The sequence below is a fragment of the Staurois parvus genome, unplaced genomic scaffold (genome assembly GCF_062004578.1).
Source record: "Staurois parvus isolate SC_StPar_1 unplaced genomic scaffold, SC_StPar_1.0 ptg000425l, whole genome shotgun sequence".
NCBI classification, from domain to species: domain Eukaryota; kingdom Metazoa; phylum Chordata; class Amphibia; order Anura; family Ranidae; genus Staurois; species Staurois parvus.
This window is the reverse complement of record NW_028318221.1, coordinates 213241-240627: the sequence shown is the minus strand read 5'-3', so window position 1 is coordinate 240627 and position 27387 is coordinate 213241. Positions and strand designations below refer to the sequence as shown.

Genomic DNA, 27387 nt, shown 5'->3' with positions numbered 1-27387 from the left:
ACCGAAAAGCTCTATCTTGGTCTCATCTGTCCACAAGACGTTTTCCCAGAAGGCTTTTGGCTTACTCAAGTACATTTTGGCAAACTGTAGTCTTGCTTTTTTATGTCTCTGTGTCAGCAGTGGGGTCCTCCTGGGTCTCCTGCCATAGCGTTTCATTTCATTTAAATGTCGACGGATAGTTCGCGCTGACACTGATGCTCCCTGAGCCTGCAGGACAGCTTGAATGTCTTTGGAACATGTTTGGGGCTGCTTATCCACCATCCGGACTATTCTGCGTTGCAATCTTTCATCAATTTTCCTCATCCGTCCACGACCAGGGAGATTAGCTACAGTGCCATGGGTTGCAAACTTCTTGATAATGTTGCGCACTGTGGACAAAGGCAAATCTAGTTCTCTGGAGATGGACTTGTAACCTTGAGATTGTTGATATTTTGCCACAATTTTGGTTCTCAGGTCCTCAGACAGTTCTCGTCTCCTCTTTCTGTTGTCCATGCTTAGTGTGGCACAGACAGACACACAATGCAAAGGTTAAGTGAACGTCTCTCCTTTTTATCTGCTTTCAGGTGTGATTTCTATATTGCCCACACCTGTTACTTGCCCCAGGTGAGTTTACAGGAGCATCACATGCTTGTAACATTCTTATTTATCCGCAGTTGTGAAAGGGTGCCAATACTTTTGTCCAGCCCATTTTTGGAGGTTTGTGTGACATTATGTCGAATTTGCTTTCTTTCCTCCCTTTTTTTGTTTTGTCCCAATACACACAAAGGGAATAAACATGTGTATAGCAAAACATGTGTTAATGCAATACGTTTCGTGAGAAATACATGATTTCCTGGAGAAATATCAAGGGTGCCAACAATTTCGGCCATGACTGTATATATATATATATATATATATATATACACATAAACACATATACACACTATACTGACATGAACTTTAATGGCATCCCAGTCTTAGTCCGTATGGTTCAATATTGAGTTGGCCCTCCCTGTCCACAAGGTTTAGGAGTGTGTCTATGGTGTGATGAATATGGTAAAATGCCTATTTGGTTTCTGTTGAATATATACATTTTTCTATACATTTTATACATATCTACTTTTATACTTTTTCATATTTCTAAATATATTTGTGTTGTGCTAATATCTTTTGTCTGCTGGGCTTTACAGTCGTCCTTAACTCAAAAATGTTTGTTCAGCGATGTTCTCAACCCCTCCCGTCGAGCTGTGAGGATCTTGTACCTAGGCCTTGGACATGTGAGGGAGTAAGAGATAACGAGCAACAAGCAAGCCTCAAGCATCAAGTTCCTGCCTTCTTTCTATATCTCAGCCAACCAAAATGTGCCTTTTAGACTATGACCACATTTACATAATAGTGATGTATACCCTATTGTTCTCTGTGTATAAAAGGTTAAGCACCGCCCTGCAATGAACAGAAATGAGGAAGTAGTTGGACTGAGCAGATGTTGTCAGTGCAATTATTTCCGGAGTGCACGTGCAATCCATTTCTCAAAATTAGGAGCAGCAGCAAATATCCAACCCTGAACCCGATTGTGGCTCAAAACTGTTTCAATGGGAATGTTTGACTGTCCTTCTAGAAGTACATTTGTGAGGTCAGGCACTGAAGTTGGACAAGAAGGCCTGGCTTGCAGTCTCAGTTCTAATTCATCCCAAAGGTGTTCTATTGGGTGCAGGTCAGTCAAGTTCCTCCACCCCAAACTAGCTCATTCTTGCTCATCCATGTCTTTATTGATCTGCTTTGTGCACTGGTGCACAGTCCTGTTGTAATAGGAAGAGGCCATCCCCAAACTGTTCCCACAAAGTTGGGAGCATGAAATTGTCCAAAATGTCTTGGTATGCTGACGCCTTAAGAGTTCCCTTTACTGGAACTAAGGGGCCAAGCCCAACCCCTGAAAGACAGCCCCACACCATAATTTCCCCTCCACCAAACTTTACACTTGGCACAATGCAGTGAGGCAAGTACCATTCTGACAACCGCCAAACCCAGACACGTCCATCGGATTGCTAGACAGAGAAGCTGTCAGAAGAAGGTCACAGCTGCACACATCTGTGTGCCAACGCCGGGTCCCCGATGGCCGTGCCGGTGCGCATGCGCACACAGTTGCACGCACCCGAATGCGCACATGCTGACGTGCACAGGTGGGCTATTTAAACCCCTGCTACAAACATAATGGTGCCTTCTGGTCTACTACATCCTGTATCCTGACTCCTGTGATCCACTTGCTTGACTCTGACTACGACTAAACTCCGCCTGCACCGACCCGGCTCTCCCTTTGACTATCCGCTTGTTTACCCCTCTGTACCCGATCCGTCCAATTGATCCTGACCTGGCTTGCCTGACTATTCTACTACCCCTGGCTACCAGCTGCCACGGTCATCTGCATCTCCGCTACACCTCTCTGCTGCTGCACCTGCTCACCTGCATACTGCTACCTGCATCCTGGTCTTCCGGGTCTTCGCCTGCCAGCTGTCACCACAGACCCGTCAGGCACTCGTGCTCCTCCCAGCTCGTTACCTCCTGTCTACCCTATTAGGGGTCCCGAACGGGAGTGGTAAGAGGACGCCCTCTCTCCACATCAGGCTCCACCACCAGGTACGTTACAGAAGCGTGATTTGTCACTCCAGAGAACATGTCTCCGCTACTATAGAGTCCAATGGCAGTGTGCATTACACCACAGCATCTAATGGTTTGCATTGCACTTGGTGATGTAAGGATTGGATGCAGCTGCTCGGCCATGAAAACCCATTCCATGAAGCTCTCTATGCACTGTTGTTGTGCTAATCTGAAGGCCACGCAATGTTTGGAGGTCTTTAGCTTATTGACTCTGCAGACAGTTGGCGACTTCTGTGTACTGTGCGCATCCGCTGACCCCGCTCTGTCATTTTACGTGGCATAACACTTCCAGTTGCTGTTGTTCTCATTTGCTTCCCACCTGTGATCTAGGTGTCTCATCACACAGCAAAAGCAAAAGAATGTTAAATCACTTCCGCTTTCAATGCAAAACATGTCGTTGCTTTCACATCTGCAAATCATGTAGTTTCCATTTTTCTTGTCTAGCCCCTGGACTTAATCAACTGCTCAATTAATCCAGCGCTGCGCATGGCTGGATCTGTTCTTTCCTCTGTTCTTCACACAGGGACTCTTGAGCATATATTTTAGGGGTTTTTTTTAAACCTCTTGAGCAGCCAATCCATCTGTGGTGATAGACAGAAGTACACACTTGTTTAATCTGGATCAGCTTGTACAGGTCTGCCATTATCTTTGGCATAAACTAAGTGTCAAGTTCTTGAAAACATGTTAAATTCCTGATCAAATAGCTTTTGAGATGTTTTTTACCACCTAGGGATACCTTTTGCATAGTCAAGTACAATAAGAATATACTGGTGACCAGGGCTTTTTTCCTCAGAGAAAAGGTGCAGGAACTCCCCTAGGCCACGCCTGTCTCCTCCCCTACCCATCCCTAGAACTACCCTCAGGACCGCCCCTTGTCTTCATCCCCACACACCTCATTGCACTGCCCAGTTTAGTGAACGGGTAACCAAGTATAAGTTGGGGGCTATACAAGTAATTTGTATGGAATTTGTTAATAAAAAGCAATGTAATAAAATGCACAAAACAATAGAAATATCCATGCTTACCAAAGTAAGTTCAGAGGCACTTCCAGAACAGGCCCATATCTGGCAAAGAGACAGGCTCATATTTAGCAAATAGGCAGCCCCTATCCAGCAAGCTGACAGTCCCTATCCAGCAAACTGATAGTCCCTATCCAGCAAGCCGACAGTCCCTCGTGTCCAGCAAGCAGACATCCCCCATGTCCAGCAAGCAGACATCCCCCATGTCCAGCAAGCAGACATCCCGCATGTCCAGCAAGCAGACATCCCCCATGTCCAGCAAGCAGACATCCCCCATGTCCAGCAAGCAGAAATCCCCCATGTCCAGCAAGCAGACATCCCCCATGTCCAGCAAAGAGAGACTTTTATATCCAGCAAAGAGAGAGCCCCATATCCAGCAACAGACATCCCGTATTCAGCAAACAACCCGATCCAACAAAGAGACAGTCACAGGCATAGCAAATTCCCAATCAGCAGCATTGCCGAAAGAAGGCTAAAAACTTGTCTCCACAGAGACTTGTCTCCCATATGGTCAATCTGCTACACTCCTCTTCTCTACACAGCAACTTCACTGGAGCAGTGGCACCAAAACGAACTTCTGGTATGCAAGGAGAGGCCGCCAGGCTCAGGCTGCAGCCAGAGTTGAGCTGTATTGATTCCATCATATCCTTCTCGGTATGCTCAAATGGTACCTTGATAATACACAGAGGCACCAAGGTGTTCCTCAAATGTGGCACTGGAGCAGTTAGCTGACAGGTGGGACATGAACCACAATACTTTTTTACTTCAGCAGTGACTCCTGGGCAGTAGAAGTAGTCTGTTATCCATACTGCTATTTTCTCCGCCCCCATGTGACCTCCCAATACATACCTCATTGTTAGCTAAGTAAAGTACCATGCATCTAAAAGGCTGGGGGAGTGCAAAATGTAGAACGTTCTTAGCTGAGGTCTGAACCTCTCTAATAAAACAGAAAAATAGGTTAATCACATCCACATTTCAAGTAAAAGAAAATAGAACCACCTTACATAAGGTACTTTTTAGATCAGTTGCCCCCATCAGAGTATCCTCTTACATAGGGTGTCTCCATCAGAGTACTCTCATAAACCAGTTGCCCCCACCGGAGTACCCCCTTTGATCAGTTGCCCCCATCACAGTACTCCATTATATCAAGTATCCACATCAGAGTGCCCCCATACATCAGGTTCCCCCATCACAGTGCCCCCATACAGCAGGTTCCCTGATCACACTGTAACTGCCCCCTTACATCAGAGTTGTCTACCACCCCCCTTCCTTCCTTGTACTCACAAAGCATGCCAACTGAAATTAATGCAGCTTTTCCTTCCTCTCTTCAGTCATGTGCCATGTCCCATGACAAGGGGAGAGAGCTAGGACAGTATGTCTTCAATTCTCAGCACCACTGCACTGAGACTGAGGGGAGTTCTCATTCTCAGTGCGGGCAACTCTATCTCCCGCTGCAGGCTGGTGGCTGGATAAAGTGGAATCCTCTCTTCAGCAGAAGCCAGTTGCTGCTTCTTTGGACAGGAGTGACACTGCAGTCACTCCTGTCAGAGAGGAGCGAGACAAGCATCTACATCGCCATTGCTCCCCTCTTCAACACAGTACCCAGGGCAGGTGCCCACTTGCCTCACATCTTGGCTCTGCCCTTAGCATTACCACATCTCCAACACAAGTGCAAAACTATACTTATCAACTCTTAAAGATACGTGTGGTTCAAATTTGACAGTAAAGCATTGAGACCTATGTGGGGGCATATATAGGCACAGTTTATCTGCTCTGATCCTAGTTTACTTAGTATTTCCAGGCAATGGTGTTATGCAGCAAACTGCCTTTTTGTCATTTAATCCGTTTCCCTGAAAACAAACGCTTGTGATACAGAGAAGGAATTCCCACACATGCCAACTGCAGGCCATTTGCTGTAACTCTGTCATTTCTCTCTCTCTCTCTCTCTCTCTGTGTGTGTGTGTGTGTGTGTGTGTGTGTGTGTGTGTGTGTGTGCGCGTGCGTGCGTGCGTGCGTGCGTGAGAAACAGCGCAAAGGCTAAAGTATTTGAGGTCAGAGAATAGAGGCATTTATAAAAAGGTTGAACGCCAAACAAGCACATGAAAACAAGGCAGGGTCAGAAAGCTAAGCTAAAACTAATGAGCTCAGAGATCAGGATCAGCAAGTTAATTCCCAAATCTAAGAACCAGAGGAGCATAGCCCAAGTAATATAGAAACACAACAAATTTAACAAAAAAAACTTAGACGGAGGAGATTTTCTTACAACAGAACTTTAGATAACCAGTTTCAAACACTATTTAACCAGTCTTGTGCTTTGCAGGTGCTACACCCAAAAAATTGTATGGAAGTACACCGGGCATATGTAGCTTCCCCTTCTGTTTCCATAGGCTGTTCCTAGGTAATTTGCACCTGCAGGGCTGCTGTCAGATATGGAATGTCTGCACAGTGTTTGTAAACATTATTGAAAAGCTTGATTTATCCCTCAGCCACACTACTGTAGAGCATCGCGCATACATCAGGCGTTGCACAAATGGCAGCTCATTCATTTCAGTAAACTGCTTGCATGTGGCAAAGAAAATCATGCACCTTTTTGAGCTCCACAAAAATCTTGCTTGGTGTGTTTGGGGTGCCGTTAACAATCATGTGAACTTTTTGTTTTTTTTCATTAACATGCAAAAAACTAATAATTTTGTATAAGTTTCATGTCACAGTAGTGTGAATGTGGGCTTGACACTGCAATATCACATAATTGTGATTTTGTATTTACTGCTTAATTTATCTTAAATCAAAAGGGTGACCTTTGATCTGCATATGATGCCAATTAAAACAGTATTAAACCCAAAAGCAAACATTTATTATATTGCAGTTTACCAATTCTTAGAAGTGTCCTGTGTGTGTAAGTTTCTTTTTTAGTCTTTCATCAGGTGATCCAATCTGTTGTTTTTCACCAGAACAGGCTCTCCTGCAAATGTAGCAATTTAACAGTGTTCAGACAAGCCATTTACCACTGACAGGGGTGCTTATTTATTCAATGAAATACTTTATCCCAAAAGAGGAAAAACTGTTGCTGTAATTGCTTGCTACAGTGTGAGCTGGAGTTTGGCTTCAATTTGTTAATATATTTATATTTGCTAATACTTCTAACACTCCCATGACCATCTTTGCACCCCCCCCCCTTTTCCCTGAAATTACAGTGCTGCTGTCCAAGGGTGTCTCTGTTGATTCTTCTTACAGAGTGGGTGAACTCTAATACAGGAGGCAAGTTACTGGCCAGATCACCAGGTGTGAGCTGGAGTTTGTCTTCAATTTGTTAGTGTATCTAAATCTGCTAGTACATCTAATACTCCCACGACCTTCGTTCAACCCCCCCCAAATTACAGTGCTGCTGTTGAAGGGTGCCTATGTTGCTTCTCCTGCACTGATGCTAGGTTCACACTAGTCAAAGCTCTGAAAAGTGATCTGCATTGGGGTTTATAGTGGGGCAAATGCACCACCACCGCGAGCCAACCTTTTGGTATGTGGTTGCTGTGCGGTCTTGTTGACTTTAATGGCCAAGTTTGACAGAAGGAGCCACCTGTGAACCTGATATGTCGTGTTAAATTTGCATGTGGCCAGCCTATTTCGGCTATTGTTTTATTTGTTTTATCCTTTAGGTGAGTGATAAAACTGCTGCTTGGTCACCTTTTTTTTACTGTCCCCCGCCACCTGTGAAAGAGGCCTTAGCTATTACTTTTAACTTTTTAATGTTAACTGTTCTAGATAGTTCTCAGCATAAATGAGTTGAAAAAAAATATACAATCAACAATCAATATTGATTGTGTTTCTCCCTATACAGCGGAATGATTGTTGTTTTCACTGACCAGATAACCAGGGAGTGTCAGATGGTACCGCTGTGAGCTATTTCTAAATGACACAGATGGGCTACTAAACACTTCTGATATCCTGTTCCAAACTGGACAACAAGGACTAAGAGGACCAAAGGGAAATACTGGCTTCCCTGGCTTCAATGGTAAAAAGGGTGCAAGGGGAGAGCCAGGAGCAATCGTAGCAGCCGATGGATCTTTAATTACAAGGATATCAGAATTACTTGGAGAAAAGGGTGAGCGGTGTTGCTGATGCCAGTGGCTGGAGGAGGTCTTTAAGGAGAGGAGTAAGTGCAACCATTGATGATACAGAGTGAGGTGATTGACCTGTGACGAGTAATACCTGTGAGGATCGTGGTGTGATCCAAGAAGAGAGCTGGACCATGTGGTCACTGTAAGGAGGTGAGGGGGCATTTTGGCCACTTGAGGATTTGCACCTGTGATGTGACCACGATTACACATCACCTGCATGATTTTGACGTTGGAGCACGATTTGATATTTTCAGTTTTGGACTATATATTTTTGTACATAAGCATTATATTTGTGTGTCTAGGATTTTTATTTTGCTGTTTATGTGGACTGTTTATGTGTTACACTTATCACTTTTGTGTTAGGATATTATCCCTGTCAAGGGGTGCACACACAGTTTTGCATTATTGATTTGTGAATAATAGATCCCTCAAGTGTAGATTAAGGGGGATTGGGAATATATTTATTTTTCACGGTTTAAATGATTGTGTGTATGGATGTCACGTTGTCACTTAATTTTACACCCACAGATCCATGAAGGATCTTATCACTTTATTATATATATTTATTGTATACTTATTTTTATATAGTATTTATAGCGCTGCACTATATTGTATATTTTTTTCAAGTCACATACACACTGGTTTTAGGTTATAAGTGCCGGCAGCTTAGGGTTAGCGAGGATCCATATACGCACAGGAGGATCTTATATTATCAGTATAAATGAGCACACCGCTTTTGAAAAGTAAGATTTTAATCAATATCTCAATGACCACTTTTCAATAATTTTACAAAACTGAGAATTTGGAGAACATTTGTTTAGCTTATTACATGAAAGTAAGGTTTATAATATAACTTTGATTACAAAATCTTCAGTTTTACTCAAATTAGTTGATACAAAAATGAATACACCCTGCAACAAAAACTACTACATCTAGTATTTTTGTATGAACTCCATGATTTGTAAGGATAGCACCAAGTCTTTTAGGCATGGAATGAACAAGTTGGCCACATATTGCAACAACTATCTTTTTCCATTCTTCAAGAACGACCTCTTTTAGAGCCTAATGCTGGATGGAGAGTGATGCTCAACTTAATAATAAATTAATACTCTTGAATTTCCCACATGAAAAGTCAACCTTTCACCCTTGAAAGTGCATACAACCAACTACCTTTTCATAATCTACAAACATATACCGTAGTCTCATATAATTAACATAATGTCCATCAAAAGTCCCACATACAAAAAAAGTCCAAAAATAAAGTCCAAAAATTATAAAATTATAAAATGTGCAAATAATACTCCTTACTTCTTCAATCTTCCAACTGTGACAATGTCCAAATCTTCCCTTCAATCCAAAAAGTACCTCAAAAAAACATACTAGATATAGTGCATTATCTTTATAAAAATCAATAAACGTGATAGCATGCAACACACTAGTGACAAAACATCACACATGAAGTGAAAAACAGCACCCCACTTCATTAGTGGTCCTGTGAAACCACCACTGCAATGCGTGACAATCTACAAAACACAATTTGTGATCAGTGACAAAATGGTGTCAAATACGTGCCACTCAGCATGTAGGATAATATACAATTACCCCCTTAAACTTTGTGCCACATGCAGTTGCCTTCACTGGGGGTATGCCATCCTTGACAGTAGTAAACAGTTAAATCACTTCCTCTCACAATGACGGGCATCGGGATCCCCGTTCCTCACAGGACAAATGGGAGCAGACTCAGTGGAATAGTATAAATGGTAACATAATTTATTTAAACATCTTACATAGTAAAATTGCTGTCCATCCTCGCTGGTCTCCGTTCTATGCTGAGACCTTCTCCAAAATGGCCGCTCTGCACCTTCCGGCCTAGTGTCTGACGTCACGATTTTGACGCGTTTCGTCACTTCCGACTTTTTCACAAGGGACGTCTGGATCCCTTGTGAAAAAGTCGGAAGTGACGAAACGCGTCAGTTTCGTGACGTCAGACGCTAGGCCGGAAGGTGCAGAGCGGCCATTTTGGAGAAGGTCTCAGCATAGAACGGAGACCAGCGAGGATGGACGGCAATTTTACTATGTAAGATGTTTAAATAAATTATGTTACCATTTATACTATTCCACTGAGTCTGCTCCATTTGTCCTGTGAGGAACGGGGATCCCGATGCTCAACTTGTTTCTTCAGAATTCCCCATAGGTGTTCAATTAGGTTCATATCAGGAGACATACAGTACTTGGCCACTGAATCACGTTCACCCTGTTATTCTTCAGAAATGCAACAGTGGCCTTAGATGTGTGTTTTGGATCATTGTCATGTAGGAAAAGTGCACAACGACCAATGGCACGGAGTGATGGTAGTATAAATAAAGCAGTGCATCTGTGAAGGACACTGCCACCACCATGTTTAACTGTAGGCACTATGCATTTTTATTTGTACTCCTCACTTTTTGCAATGCCATACAGTTTTGAAGCCATCAGGTCTGAAAACATTTATCTTGCTCTCATCACTCCAGAGTACAGAGTGCCAATAGTCGTCTCCTTTTTCAGCATGGGTCCTTGCAAATTCTAGGTGGGCTTTTTTATGCATGGGCTTTAGGAGAGGTTTCCTTCGTGGATGACACCCATGCATGCCATTTCTCTGCAGCATACGCCGTATTGTGTCACGGGAAACAATCACCTCACTTTCGCTTTCTACTTTAGCTAACTGCAGTGAACTTGCATGGTGATTTTCTTCAACCCTTCTCATCAGAAGACGCTCTTGCCAAGGTGTTTACTTCTGTGGATGGCCTGGACGCCTCTGTAAGATTGTTGCAGTTCCATCTTTGTTAAATTTTTATATCACTTTCAGTACATTATTCTGACTGATAAGTAAAGCTTTGCTAAACTTCTTGTAGCCTTCATCTTTCTTGTGTAAAAAAAATATTTTCTTTCTCAGGCCTTGTGACATTTCTCTTCCATATGGTGCCATTGCTGACAGCATGAAATGGAAAGGGGTTTTCTTTAAGTAATGCCCTTTTATAATCTGTCTGCTGGACACCTGTTTAATGAATAATTAGACTCACCTGTAGTTGAATTCTTGTTAATTAGGATTTTGTTATCTAAAATTTAGTTTTGCTCCTAGGACTTTCATTGGGGTGTATTCATTTTTGCAACATGGTCTTGAATGAATTTGTTAGGAAAAATACTTTTCTGTGTGTGCAGATTAACAAATCTTGTTTGCAGTCAATGGCCGCATTTGTGGGAGTATTTTGTAGTATAGTGTCCCATAGGAAATGCTGAATCCGAAAGTAAAGTAAAGGTTTTCTGACAAATTTGTTGGTGTGCTCATTTATGCTGACCACTGTGTATGTACACTGTATATGTATGTGTCAGGTGAGATGCCGATTTCAAGTGCGATTTGTAAGACATCTGACACAAATGTCTATGCATATCGCACCAAAAGTAGCACACATACTACTTTAGAAATCGGAACCACACCGATTTGACCGCTGTAATTGCGGACCATAGGGTGCCACTTGGCATATGATTTGCAAGTTGCATGGCAAGTAAATTGCATGCCAAGTCATACCCGATGTGACCGGAGTGTAATTCAACTTAATATTTAGTTATTTTTATGGAGTTCAACTGTAAACTTTCAGGCATTGCTCATCTGAGACATAGGTGTGGTTAAGATGAAGCAGAGGGGCAATGAAGCCTGAAAATCACAGACCCTGGATCATAGGTAACATTCAAAAGCCAATATGAACTGGCTGAAAAGTACAGTAGTTTTTGAAGGCACATTGGATTGAATCAAGCCAGATTATTGCATATCATTTTTAAACTTTTTCATTCTTTGGTTTAAAAAAGAAAAAAAAAAGCGCATTTAGTTTAATTTAAAAGCATTCTCTTACATTGCACTCATTCTGGTGACTTATTTTTCTTCTTTGTTCTATTTTAATTATAGGTCTCGTCTTTATCTGGGCAGCCTTCCACTGGGAAAAAAATTGGGCACCGTGGTGTTGATGCTTCAGGAGAGACCACTTATAAGAAGGTTAGAAAACAATGAAACATACTTGTAGATATGGTGCGCTGCACACTATTTGACAGACAGTGGCTGTAAACCCTTACATATACCCAGTGAAGTGACTAGCCTGAGATGAAACAAATCCTCCTACATAAGTTGTACCTGTCTATTTGCAGCAGTCTGTCCCCTACATCCAGAGTGCAAAATTTCCACAGGATCTCTCAGCTCTGAAAAGCAGGGGGTGGAGAGCTGAAGTTAACGTCAGTAAAGAGAGCAATGGAAGCTGATTGGAGGGAAGGGACACACCCCCTTCACACAGTACAGAAGAACAGAGCTGAGACTGTCAGTCACAGGCTGTGCCCTCCCGTCACCATTTTTCTCTTGGTGTCAGGAAAACTAATCAGAAGTGACTCATGCAGACAGCAGAAGAACAAGAAGTATACAAAAAGGACAGGTAGTGCTCTGGATTGGGACAGGTTCACACTATAGAGGGATATGCTTTGTTCATATCAGACGTTTGCAGCCAATTTAATAAGTGTCCAAAAGTTTATCGTAAAAATGTTAAATCATCTATTCGCTTCCACACTGTAAACTTACTTTTTGAAGATCCCCAAACATTTACTTCATATAATTCTGTGACGTGCCCACTATGCCCTGCGAGTAGGAACTGCTGTGTCACACATTTCACATGGCCTTCCTTGTGAACTACATAATTGCTGAGAGAAGGAGTTTCATGAGGTAGTCAGTACAGAAATCACTGCTTGTAAACAGCAAGGCACCATGTTTTCTTCGGTTATTTTTTTATGGAATCCCCCTTAAAATGTGTCCAGATCCACAGTGTCTAGAATGGAATATCTGGGGGATTTCATGCTTTTTTTTTTTTTTGTTTTCTTATGAGGTACCACCATAAAATCCATTCCAGGTTTTTTTCACTCTTGCAGCCAAGAGTGTTACAGCCAAAATTATATTTACAAAGAAAAAACAGTTTAGATTGCTGGCAAATGACATTCATTGCCAGCTTCTGCTAAAGAAAAAAAAAATGTCTCCCAAAATACATAGCATACCCTGATGGGAGATGGGTGTCCTCTGCTTTGACAGCTGTCAGTCATTTGCCAACAGTTTTAAAGCTTTTTTCCCTTGTAAAGGTCAGCGCTAAGAAAAAATAATTTCTTCCAGACTGCAAGGAGTTAACATTTTTATTTTTTTGGATTGATGCATGTACCCTGGTGCATTATTACCCCCCCCCCCCCCCCCCATGCTATTTTAAATTTTAGCATTGATTTCAGTTGGGTTCAGGTTCAGAATTTGAACTTCTTTGAAGCTTGTTGAACCACTGCTGAACCAAACCCAGGGCAGTTCGGCTCAACACTACTCACAACATTTCAAGCAAGCTTATGTTGGATTGACAAATAGAACTTTTGTTTGTTTTGTTATTACAATGCTGTATTTTCATGTATTGCCTTTTAAATTAGAAATACTTGTTTCTCTTTTCTTTTCCTGTTTGTATCAGTGATATAAAAGTTGAAATGGTTATTACATGTGCCACAGCACATTTATCACTTTTTTTTTGTACACAGGGAGAGTGGCATTGCTGGGTAATTACTATAAACTGTACTCTCATTATTGCATTGCTGATGCAAAAATCTTACTGCAAGCAGCCTGCATTCCTTTAGTAGATTTCTGTTTCAGGTGAAACACACTCTCTCTTTGATCTCAATGGTAAACCTTGCAAAATGAACAGGAGAACACTGCATCACACAAAAAAAAATAAAACATAAGAAAGACTAACACAGTTTTTGCACTTTTAGGACACTTGCAGAAAAAAACAATTTGGAGAATAAAATGGTGGTAGTTCCAATTTTTTTCTGCCACATGATGTTAGTACAGTGGTTTATCAAGCTCAAAATTGACATTATTTTGGCTGTATTTTTCTACGTGTGAAAATAAATTGCAAATTCCACTGCTGTATCCTTTCTGCCAGCTCTTCTTTGTGGATTGTAGTTCTTCCTTTCTTCTACCTGTCAGCACCTGCCATGGCAAACCGGGTCCGCAAGTTTGACAGCTGAGGCTAGGAAACATGCTGGCGAGCTTGCAATTGGTTGTGTGAGGATGAGGGGTCGGTTGGCGTGAAAGCGATTGGGCCACAGTCAGCAGCTTGTCAAATATACATACATTACCAGCTCTTGTAGCGGCCAGTAGTGTTTGTAAAATCCCCTGCCGCTGTCGACGTATGACATATGTTGTTGGTGGCAGTGAAAGGATTAAACAGTTTATTCATAGCAGCAGATGCCCACAGCCATGGACTGCAGAATGCATGTGCAGACCATTCAACAATAAAGATCAGTGTTGCAAATCTCAGTAATATGTATATAAAGCAAAACTCTACAATCCAAATTAAGTGAAATACTGTGGTGTATTGACACCACAACCTAGTGCTGCAAATCTTCACTCCATGTAAATAGTGTTGTGTGGATAAACATTACATAATGACAAATACTGACCACAATTCTTACCTCAATATAACTACAAATAGAAAATCACACTTAGGCCCTGATTCACTATTGGGCGTGGGCGCATATTTATGGGCTTAAGCCCAATTTTCATGGGCGTCCGTCCATTTTTGACCCTGCAACCTAATTCACTATTGAGCAGAGCCCATAAGCAGACGCCCAATCTAATTCACAAAAAGACACACGCCCGGAATCAGACTCACAAAAGCAGACTTGCTAAGAAGCACGTCTAACACCATGAAAAATCACTGTAGAGACATGTTCACTTAGAAATTTGCTTTGCCAAATATCAGGACTTCACTTTAAACAATATCTGCTATTTCCAAAAAAATTAAGAATGTGTTAAAAAACGTTTTTCTCAAGGAAATCGACACAGTAAAAATCTAGATGCCCGTGCAGTGTCTTTGGCAGATAGAACTGAGCATGTGCAGAACACATTTTAGTCCTCTGCCATGGGCGTTTGCTTTTTAGCCACTGACTAATAGTGAATCTGATTGTGGATTCCTCTGACAGCCGGCACTCGGTCGCGACTACTGTGTTTAATAAACAGCATTAAGCATATCTTCATGTAATCTAATTAGATTTCCTTCGTTTTAGTGATTATATTTTTGTTTCTTATCCTTTATAATTATTTCTGTTATGATTTTACTTATTTTGAAGGTCTAGATAAAATTTATTTTGAAAGCTGAATGTAAAAATAAAGGTCCGCAATAAAAAAAAATAAAATAAAAATAACAGCGTGGGTCCCCCCTCTCATCCATACCAAGCCCTTCGGGTCTGGTATGGATATCAAGGGGGAACTCCATGCTGAAATTTAAAAAAAAAACAGCGTGGGTCCCCCTCAATATCCATACCAGACCTTTATCCGAGCATGCAGCCCGGCAGGTCAGGAAAGGGGGGGGGGACGAGCGAGCGCCCCCCCCCCCTCCTGAACCATACCAGGCCACATGCCCTCAACATGGGGGGGGTGCTTTGGGGCAGGGGGGCTCCCCCCCCCAAAGCACCTTGTCCCCATGTTGATGAGGACAAGGGCCTCTTCCCCACAACCCTGGCCGGTGGTTGTGGGGGTCTGCGGGCGGGGGGCTTATCAGAATCTGGAAGCCCCCTTTAACAAGGGGGCCCCCAGATCCCGCCCCCCCCCCCTACGTGAATGATTCTGCGGTACACGGTCCGCAGACTCATTCACAAAAAAACTAAGTGTGGTGTAAAAAAAACACAGTACAGGGTCTTTGACAAGTCCTTTATTAAAACAATGTCCCCCGAAGTAGATCCAACGTCAATCACGGCGGCGGCGGCGGCAGGGACCCGAAAAAAGAAAAAAAAAAAAAGGTTCCGCTCCAGTCTGAGGCTTCCAGCCTAGTGAAGAAGAGGCTAGCTGACAGTTCTTATATAGGTATGGGGCGGGGCCAGCCGGGCACATCATCCCCGCCCCTTACCTATTTGAGAAATGCCACCCTGTCTCTCCACTGAGGCTAACTAGCTGAATGCAGGAGACAGTCTGACATTTCTTATATAGGTATGGGGCGGGGCCAGCCGGGAACAGCAAGCATGTGACATGGGGCGGGTCACTCAGATGATGTCCCCGGCTGGCCCCGCCCCATACCTATATAAGAACTGTCAGCTAGCCTCTTCTTCACAAGGCTGGAAGCCTCCGACGGGAGCGGAACTTTTATTTTTTTTTTCGGGTCCCTGCCGCCGCCGCGATTGACGTTGGATCTACTTCGGGGGACATTGTTTTAATAAAGGACTTGTCAAAGACCCTGTACTGTGTTTTTTTTACACCACACTTAGTTTTTTTGTGAATGAGTCTGCGGACCGTGTACCGCAGAATCATTCACGTAGGGGGGGGGGGGCGGGATCTGGGGGCCCCCTTGTTAAAGGGGGCTTCCAGATTCTGATAAGCCCTCCGCCCGCAGACCCCCACAACCACCGGCCAGGGTTGTGGGGAAGAGGCCCTTGTCCTCATCAACATGGGGACAAGGTGCTTTGGGGGGGGAGCCCCCCCTGCCCCAAAGCACCCCCCCCATGTTGAGGGCATGTGGCCTGGTATGGTTCAGGAGGGGGGGTGCTCGCTCGTCCCCCCCCCCTTCCCTGACCTGCCGGGCTGCATGCTTGGATAAGGGTCTGGTATGGATATTGAGGGGACCCACGCTGTTTTTTTTTTTACATTTCGACGTGGAGTTCCCCCTTAATATCCATACTAGATCCGAAGGGCTTGGTACAGATGGGAGGGGGGACCCACGCTTTTTTTCTATTATTTATGCAATAAAGGGAATTATTTTACATTCAGCTGTCAGTGGGGAACCCCGCTGACAGATGAAACATTAACTCATGGCTGTCGCTCCTACAATCCCGCATGAGTTATGTTATCAACTCATGCGGCGTTTTAGTAGTGAAAACCAATGCAGCGCTCATGTTTCAGCTGTCGGCGGATTTCCCCACTGACAGTTGAATGTCAAAGTATTGCAGGGATTTAGAAACAGTTCTTTAAATAACTGGCGTGGGGTCCCCCCTCCCATCCATACTAAGCCCTTCGGGTCTCGTATGGATGTTAAGGGGTACCTCCACGCTGAAATTAAATAAAAAACAGCATGGGGTACCCCCCAAAATCCATAACACATACTTATCCGAGCATGCAGCCCGGCAGGTCAGGAAAGGGGGGGGGGACGAGCGAGCGCCTCCCCCCCTCCTGAACCATACCAGGCCACATGCCCATACCAAATTATTCAAACATTTGTAAACAGACCAATTAACTGAAATGGTTTGGCATTTGTATCCCAAATATGACGTTCCCTGAGGCGTTGGTAAACCGAGGTACGCCTGTATTAGTATTGCAATCCTTTGTATTGGGATACATAGAACCATCATACATGTGAATTGGCAACATAGCACAACATTTGTGTCACATTGGAGATATCTGGCTAGTTAAACTGACCATGCCCAGGGACCTAGGATTGATTCACAGCACAGAAATACAGGCTGGGTTAGCAATGTAGCTCCGTGGATTAGTGGTTAGCACTGCTGCCTCACAACTCTAGGGTTGTCGGTTCGAATCCCAACCCCGGCGAGGTAGTAGCATGATCTCCGTGTGTGGCTGTCTTCACATACATGTTCTGGCAACATCTTTGCATTCTGTCTAAATGATCCCTAAAATGTGAATTAGAATGAGGCCTTGTCTGTTGAAACACCTTCAAAGCTGCACCTTATGTGAATGTCATACAATGGTATAAGATAAGGGCCTGAATCACTAATAGATTTGATAATGATGGTTTACACTCCACCCACTTTTGTGAAGGATTTGGCAAGCAAAGAGCTGACAGAGAGAGAGAAGAGTGAGACGAAGAAGAGTGAGCAAGAGATACATATGAAGAGTGATAAAGAGAGACATTCAGAAGAGTGAGCGAGAGAGAAGAGCGAGCCAGTGAGACGAAGAAGAGTGAGCGAGAGAGAAGAGCGAGCCAGTGAGACGAAGAAGAGTGAGCGAGAGATACATACTGAGGAGTGATAAAGAGAGACATTCAGAAGAGTGAGCGAGAGAGAAAAGACTCGGTTGGTGAATCCACACATCAAACTTGTCACAAATCCTGGCGTGCATTTTTCCCCCAAATGCATAGCAGACCCTTATCCCAGCAGGCAGGTACCGCACGCCTTCAAAGATTTATTTCCTTTGTTGATTTTCCTGCTTCGCTCACACTATATGCAATTGAAAATTACTCTTTAAGTTGCCAATTTTACTGTGTTTTCTAGAGAATTACTAACTAGTTGTGTTTTCAATTGTGTGTAGCATTGCGATTTCTATTTGAGTCTAGATGTTAAATTGCTAATAAATGGCCACAATTCTCAAATACCTTTGAACTCTCGCTGCAACAAATGGTGTATGTTAATACACTCACATTCATTATATCCAATATCAGGTACGATGTCAATGCACAAATCGCACCTGAAATTGCACACCCTGGATGTGACTTGTCATGTGATTGGCATGGCCAGCAGCTTGCTCTTTGCATGGCAAATTGCACCCAATGTTACTGGGGGCCAACACCACTGTCACATCTAATCCGATGCGGCAATTGTCCAACTTACAGTGAAGTTGCACGAGTTCACAATCCAATTGGATGTGAACAGAGCCTACAGTGGCCAATAGGGTGCGACTTGGTCTACGATTTGCAAGTCGCCTGTCATGCCAATTGCATGGCAATCGCAAACAATGTTACTGGGGGCTACCCGGTCACATTAAAGCAGATTTGTAAGTGGTGTTATTGACACCACAGTCACATCATGTGACTTGCATAGAAGTTGCATGATTTCAAAGTCGGGGTACATGGTGATTTCAAGTGCAATTTGCAAGACATTCGACATCGATCTCTCAGCAAATTGCATGAAAAGTAGTGTATTCATTACTCTATTATTACTTGCGGCTCCTACCAAGTTTGAACCACAACAATATGAACGCTCCAATAGCGTGCTCATTGAGTGGGACTTGGCATGTGATTTGCACAACATGCAAGCTGTAAATCGTCTGCAAAGTCGCACCCTATTGTCTGCTATTAGAGTGACCACATGGGTGCGTTTCAAACACTGATTTCTATAGTAGTACATGTACTACTTTAGTGGCAATTTGCATAGAGATCTGTGTCAGATGTCTTGAAAATTGCATTGAAATGGTCAACTTTACTGTAAGTTGCATGATTTGTAAATCAGCTTTGCCCAGAGTGTAATGTTTGGTGATGTTTGATTTCTGGAGTGTTTTACCAATTGATGGGAAATTCACCATACTAGTCAAATCGATTTGTCATTTTCAGTATTGCATACAAGATGTGGTCATGTGACTGTCTTAACTCATGCGAGAATCTGGAGGGAATTGTGACCATAGTAGCAATAAAGGTTCCAATTGGGGTTCCCTTTCACATCCCTGCTCAATGTTCTGTTGTATGCTGCACACGTACATTTCACTGTATATATCTTTCTGATTTGTGGGGCCTGTATACCAAGGGTTAATGCAGGTAGGAAGCGGATTCATCAGGTGAAAACACTTTCACTGACCAAACTAAGGTCAGTGGTGGGTGTGGCTTCATTGGGTGTGGGGCCTTGTTTGGCACGCTCCAAATACAACCTAGTTTATATAAAGATGTGCAGTAGGGAGTGATTTGTCCTGTTACTAGGCCGTGTGGTTTGTGACTAAGTCCTTGCTTGTAGTGGTTTGGGGGAAGAAGAGATTTTGTGCTGAATTGTCCCAGACACCACTCAGGCTGTGTTTGGAAGTGGGCTGGAAATGTTTGCATATTTTTGGCCTTGTAAAGTGTGTTTGTGTGTTATTGCACAATGATTGTGTTTTTTTCTCTTTGCATTGAAAGCCTCACACATGTCAATCGTTTTGTTTAAAATCTGCTCTTGTTTTAATTTTGCTTGCTTATTTAGACTCAAATGCTTTTTTCTTACAAACCTGCTGACAAATGTATGTGTAGGGGGTTTGTAGAGGTGGGAGGGGTTTTTCACATATGTCTTGTTTTCTTTATATTTTGATGTGTAGACTTTTTTTGTGAATGGATCTTTATACTAAATGATTGTGTAAGTAAACCTTATGTGCACGAAAATGTTACTTGATTCATCTTCCCCTTTGTTTCCTGCTATAACCTGAGCACACACAGTTCATTAGAAGTATCTTTAGATTGTAAGCTCTTATGAGCAGGAGTGTTTTCTTTTTGCCACATCAATCCTATTTTTGTGACTCACCAAGATATTGACTGTACCTACTTGTTCCTGCTGACCAAATAAATGAAGATATATTTGATCAATAAATGTTTCACCGATGTTTTTGTGTTTATTTTATGTTCAATATATGAACAACCTTAATAGTTACTTTGTATACTTATATAATCTGCTCAAATGTAGCTTGTAAGAGCGTGAATATGCAAGTGGGTGCAAACTGGCTTTTTCAAAACCAAACAAAAAAATAAAAAACCTGCTTGCACCACAATATTGTTATGTACTAATGAATATGTCACATTCACTGTGCAGCCAGCTACAGGTTTTCTACATTTTGATTTACTGTAATAAAATAGTCCCCACTGTATGTTGATTTTTGGCCTTTGGCAACAAATATATATTAGCCAAGGTTTAAAAAGAAAAAAATCACTAAAACACACATTCGCGAAAGCTATCATAGCCGTGCATAGAACTGAGCGATCGTGCATAGATATGCGCGATCGTGCACAAATAAACGCCAAACAGGTGTCCCCCATGGCGCACGAGCAGCTATCCTCCTGGAAGTCCGTCACCTGGTGCGCGCGCACCCGGAAGTGGTTGTTGGGAGTGTAAGTGGATGAGAAGTGGTTGGAGGTTTTGTGTTGGTTGAAAATTTTGATAACTTTATTGGCATTTGGACATGGCGAGAGCACAGTTCTCAACTGAGGAGATGATCCTTATATGTAAAGTAACTGTGGCCATTGCAAATATGTTTATAACATGTGAGGGACAAGTAATTGTAATTTTGTGGGTGGGGCCTAGCAGAATCTCACTTGGTGCACATGCTACTTATCTGTACATTAGCTCCTGGGTATTGATGGGTCAATTATATTAACCACTTGCCTACTGGGTACTCATACCCCCTTCCTGTCCTGGCCAATTTTCATCTTTCTGCACTGTTACCCTTTGAATGACAATTGTGCGGTCATGCCACATTGTACCCATCTTAAATTTGTATCAGTTTTTTCAGACAAATAGAGCTTTCTTTGGGTGGTATTGACTTGCTGCTGTGAGTTTCACTTTTTGCTCGATAAACCACAAAATAGCTCATAATGAATAAAAGTCTGTTTATATTATAACATTTGGTAAACTGGTAATTTAGCAACACTGATGTGCGTTGATGAGGCGGCACTGCTGGCCACAGGTGGGCGGAACTGTTGGGTGGCACTGGTGGGCACTGATCATCGGGGCCGACCCCTGCTTTGATAACTGCTGGTTCTCGGCAGTACTTTCCACACATTCTGACAGCGTGATGAAAGTGCAGCCAAGACCCGGCAAATGCATTTCCCGGTGATCAGCGTGTCATTGGACATGGCTGATCACATGGTAAAAAGCCGCTGTGATTGGTCTTTACCACATCACGTGATCAGCTGTGTCCTTAGGACACAGCAATCATGGAGAGCGCGTTCTGCCAGGATGTCATATGACACCCTCCCAGAGCTGCCTGGATGCAGTGTAGCGTTATTCGGCTATCTGCGGTCGCCAAATAGGTAACCAGCTAGGCCTTCATGGCTAATCTTTGAATATCTGGACATGTATACTGCGTATAATGCATTACATTCTACAATGTGTTGGTGTACATGGTATAACAGTGTGCAATGCGTTGCTGGATTCTGCATGACAGTGGACAGCGTATCACAGAGTGCAATGCGTAGCTCCAGCCTGCATGACAGTGTACAGTGCATTACAGTCTACAATGTGTGGGTGTACACGGTATCACAGTGTGCAATGCGTTGCTCCATCCTGCATGACAGAGTACAGTGCATTACAGTCTACAATGTGTGGGTGTACACGGTATTACTTTGTACAGAGTATTACAGTGTGCAATGCGTTGTACACTGCAGTGTGCACTAAAGCATTTTACACTCATGCACTGTACACACTAACGCATTTGACATTTCTAGTGTGCAATGCCTTCAACAGTACAATGCATTTGCAGTATTGGTGTATGTTTATTAAGCACAGATAATTCATCTGATTTTAGTTACAAGGAGAAGTCTTCTCTGTCCCCCTGTTTATGAGGTGGAGGACAATTGTTTTCCGAAGAGGAGAGGAGACTTTTTTTCAAGGAGATCTGTATAGATTTCCAGAGATCTGTGTAGATGGTTGAGGGGCTGCATGTGATCTCCGGAGATAATTGTGATTAATGATCACCTGAGTTAAACCAGTGAATGAAAAGTGTAAAAAAACATGGATTGAAAATAATCTGCACTGACCACTGTGCTTTGTCAAGCCACATATTGGCACATTCTGGTGTCACACAGATGCGATGTGAAATTTGCAGTGTTTTCTGTGCAAGCGCTGCACCGCATCACAACCGCAACCCCTTCATGCCACCTGCTGCGGCTTTCTAGGTGAAGTTACCAACACACCAATATTGGTACACAAAGCGTATTGCGATTTGCCAAATTGGATGGCATGCCTATTCACACCCATGTGCATACCCTGAAAAAGGGTCCTGCACATTTTTGGCCCGGATGCGGTGCAATTTGAGGTGTGCAAAATGTTTGTCTCTAATTGCAACGCACACAAATTGCATGTGATTTGCCCAGGAGTGCGGTGTTAGACCACAATGCATGTATGTGAAGCCAGAATAAAAGGATGTGGATTTTGTCTATTTTTACTTGCGCATGTTAACATTATGGAAGTGCGTTATTCTTCTGTTTAACATGCTATAGAAATGCAACATGCATTTGGATGTAGTGTTTTTGTATGTGCATTTTGGAAGTATTCTAAACACACATTGACCCTAGGGCCACACCATATCTTATGCAGGCCATAGATGGGTCGAAAATCGGCCGATTTTTCGGCCGAAAATAAAATCGGCCGATTTTCGGATCGTTAGTGGGCTATTTGTTCGGCCGTTTTTCGGTATTTTGGCAGATTTTTTTTTTGGTAAAGTTGGAAAAAAACGGCCGAATTTGCCGATCGGCCGATTTTCGCGGCAATGATGGGCAAATCGGCCGATTTTTTTACTGATAAAAAATCTGCACATGAGCAGTGACCTGCAAGAGGAAGACAAAAAGAAGAAAAAGAAGAAGATGATGATGATGAAGAAGAAGAAGAAGATGATGAAGAGGAAGAAGAGGATGATGATGAAGAAGAAGAGGAAGAAGAAGAGGAAGAAGGATGAAAAATGAGAGGAATTCCAGTATGGCAAAAAGTGTCCCTGCAGAGAGCTCCGCTATTTCTTTGACAGTTCCTTGACATTTACAGCGGTTGCAACATTGTATCTATTTGTTTCCGAATAAAAACATCTGTATCCGAAATGGATACAAATACATTGTTGCAACCGCTATAAATGTCAAAGAACTGTCAAAGAAATAGCGGAGCTCTCTGCAGGGACACTTTTTGCCGGCTGTAGACGGGATGAAAATCGGCCGATTTTTTTTTTTTTACCATTGCTGGTAACGTCGGCCGCTTGAACAACCGATTTTTCATTTTTTAAAAGAAAAATCGGCTGTTTTTCTCCCCGTCTATGGCCTGCATAAGCATTAGTGTGCCTGGGGGAGGGGGGGGCCTTTGGCCTTTCCAAACACAGTAGATGCTCCAAGAATGTTTCCTTGAACTCTTGAAATGGTTAAAAAGGAAAGACACTCTAGATAGCCTGCACTGAGAATTGACTGTCATGATGACGTGTCAATGATTATTTGCTCTCATTTTTCAGGAGTGGTACTGCTTGCGGTTGAAGCTGGTAGAAATCCACCTTCACGTCCTCCACTCACCTTCACTTGTGGCCAGTGGATATTTTGTGGCCGCAGGCAAGAACTGGCATCGAGGACCTGCATAATGACCCTGGCATGCCAGAGGTGGTTTGGAAGCAGCACAGCAATTTGACCATCCCTTTCCTCTATGTTGGTTTTAGGGTGCAGAATTGCTTCTCGTTCGTGAACGGACTGTCGCCGGATATCAGAGTCCCCATATTTTCAAGATATGTTTTAGCCATGTTGGCTTATTTTTATGTTATTTTCCAAGTGTGTCGCACCTAACCGCACAATAGTGTGGTGCCATGCGTATTTGTGGCTGTGAATGGGGCTGTTTTTAATAGACGTGTGTAGGTGCAACAACGTTTTCATCATGGTACCTGCGCACATCTACATAGGGCATTGCATTTCTTTGCTGTGCTGGAAAATGTGTGTTCTTGCATGCGTTTCTGCACCACCAATGGTGTGAACAAGTCCTAAGGGCTGGTTCACACTATAGAAACAGTCTAGATGTGTTCCTGATGGGGTTTTTTCATGCCCTTTTGGCATGCATGTTTAGTGTGTTCCAATACATTTTGGATGCGTTTTGGACATGTTTACATTGCATTTTTGTATCCCTTCCACTTATTTTTTTCTATTTTCTTTGTATTCAATGTAGTTAGGGACATGTGCGTTTTAGTACATTCAAGGACGTTTCAATGTGTTCCAGTACAGTTCTGTGCAGAAACAATGCAGCGCTGATGTGAACTATGACATTGACAACCATATAACCTTCTTTCTGTGCGTTTGTGATGCTGAAAAAGCAACTGAAACACATGTAGTGTGAACTGGCCCTAAAGGTTATTAGAGGTCAGGGAACAGGACTGACCAGGAATTGTGAATTCAATCAGACTAGTGGTGAGATACAATCAGCAATTGTATAATAATGTGAGATCTGAGCTGTAGCTGATAGAAAATGAGACACATTCACTTGATCAGTAAATAGATAGTTAAAGAGTGGGGCGGTGATCCATAGATTTGCAAATGGGACAGGTGATGATGGGGTGGGGGAGGGGGTCAAGTTGTATAAGGAGACAGATTTAAAAGAGAAAAAAGTTACAATGAAATATACACGGCATGAAACTTGCACATGACCTAATTGGCAGAAGAACAGTACGCAAGTAACATTCATCCACTTTCTAGTCACTAGGCAAAATCATAATTGATTGATCAATATTCCTGCCACAACCCAGAAAATTGATCTCCATTTTTTTGGGATGTTGCTAAGACTGGGATTAGAACCCATGACCCAAGTGCTGTAAGTTCTGAGCTCTAACCACTAAACCACTGTGGGAAACACAGTTTGAGCTATAATGTAGAATAGTTACATTGTTTAAAAATGATAAAGCGAGCGCTGGTCAAATGATATAGACTAGTAAAATGGTATTACACAAGATAAATATAACCACGAACAGTAGTGCATGAACTCGTGAAAGGTCATCCACCCCTGTGACAGTGTACTACACTATTGAGCACCTTTCTGGCTCCTGTGGCTGAGCTAATTCCTCCCCAGGACCATTTGGGCACCCACCCTGATGGATGGATGGATGGATGGAGCTGGATGACTAACCCATAGCTGCCAGCATACCGCTGCACCCCCAGATGTGCGATGTGTATAACCCATGCACATGAATACTTTTTTTCTGGTGAGTGTAGACCAGTCCCAAGGGTGGTTTACCTTTCACGAGTTCATGCACTACTGTCCGTCACGGAGAGACCACACGTGCCATTCATAGGCACTCTCTGAGTTGGTACTCTCACACGAAGGACATTCCATTATTCAGGAATGATTCTATGAACTTATTTTAGCACGATTTACCAGTTTACATCATTATTGCAATTCTTTGCACTTTTTGGTTTTTACATGCGTTCATTATTGATCACATGCATTTATAGCGCTGCACTTGTCTTTAACATAGAATAGTTATGTGATTAAAGAGAATGAAGATATATAACTATATTGGGAAATTAGAAGTATATAAATTATTTGAGATATAAGTGTGAAAATGTTTAACATTTGAATATAGAATGTATGACATTCATTAGTAAATGCAATACTTTCCTGATCATTTTGGAGAAACAGCAAAAAAAAAAAAAAAATAGCAAAAGAGAATTTTCAGAATGTAATAGTACAGCTGTATTAGAATTTTCTATCAGGAAAACGCCAATGTTAATAAAGCCCGCGCTTATGCGCCATCTAGCGAATATATCCGGTATTGCACCTAAAGATGTGCCAGACGGGATACCTCATTCACTAATGGCAAAGTAGTCAGTAGACGCTCGTTAATGAGCTTGCTAGACGCTGGTCAGACGACTGATTGATTGACCGGAGTCTGCCTGAATGGTCAGACTCTGCTGATAGACTCACATCTTAGTGAATCAGGGCCTTAGTGTCTACTAGTTAGGACTATTGTCTCTGTGCGGCCCATGTACTCCAAGTGCGGAATAAATAAGCATAAGAGTATGGATACTTATTAATTAAATGTCCACAATATTTAAATAAACAGTCCAAGCTCATACAAAAATCCGTAGTGAATATATCTTCAGTCAAAATGAAGGATCACCAGTGTGATACAACTAGATTGTGATCCATCAATGTGCAAAGTGGCTGCTCACCTCCATTAATGACCCATACTTTCATATAGGTCAAATACACATTATCTGGTAAATTCCCAGGCGCTACCTGTAGACCACTCAAATGGATATTCCCCGACCATCAGTAGGTACTCAGAAAATATAGTGAAAAGGGCCACCCATAGTGTAGTATATCAAACAAATATTTATTTAATGAAAGAATACCACTCACATATAAATGTAGGATACAGGCCATGATGTCACCCGGTTCAGTTCGACGTGTTGCGCCACAGATCACATGACTTCTTCAGAGATGGCAACGGCTGATCACCAGTCGGACCTTATAGAGTGCAGAAGTGTTTACAAGCTCCTAGGCAACCACAGTTTAACTTGCGACCTCTATTACTAACATAAGTAAATCCTATAGGTGGCGATATAATGATGTGCATAATGAATCAGCTAAAATAATAATAATATTGGCCATAAAAAAAATATTATATAAAATATCTAAAATGTTGCATACAGTGTGAGTAAATAAAAAATTAAAAAAAAATAGAACTAAATACTGGCCATTCTAAAGTAATATTATTACAAAATTGTATAAATAATATTGTATAAAAAACTATAAGAATAATACAATTAAAATGGGTGGGATATACTATAAATAATGCCCCACATTAATCTGTAATATATAAAGCAAATGATGATGTCAATTGCTTTATTTCAGCTTATTAAAGTATGTAGGGGTTATTCATCATAGGACATATTTTTTTTATTTATTTTGGTTATCATCCTCTTTATACCTTCTGCACATCTCTGTTATATTGTAAATTACCTAAAAATAGTGTTATAGCAAAATAAAGTTTAAAATGAATAGTTATTAAAAGATTATAAATTATCAGGTTCATTATTATGTTAATGTTATAACTGAGGCAAATTACGGAATTAGTATTTTTGGCGATAAAACTTATGTGCTAGAATAAAATAGGAGCCTTGTGCTAAAGTGCTTGTATTCAAGACTTCAAAATTTGAAACCAAGTGGTATAA

At 42.2% G+C, this 27387-nt stretch overlaps 1 protein-coding gene across 3 annotated transcripts in view; it reads left to right on the top strand.

The window, feature by feature from the left end:
* PIP5K1C (phosphatidylinositol-4-phosphate 5-kinase type 1 gamma) overlaps positions 1–27387 on the top strand; it is a 326185-nt gene that overhangs the window by 118868 nt on the left and 179930 nt on the right. For all 3 annotated transcript variants that reach the window (XM_089687401.1, XM_089687403.1, XM_089687402.1), the window contains one exon: positions 11709–11795. In XM_089687401.1, the coding sequence (XP_089543527.1) occupies positions 11709–11795 (87 nt within the window). The remainder of the gene's footprint in view (positions 1–11708; positions 11796–27387) is intronic.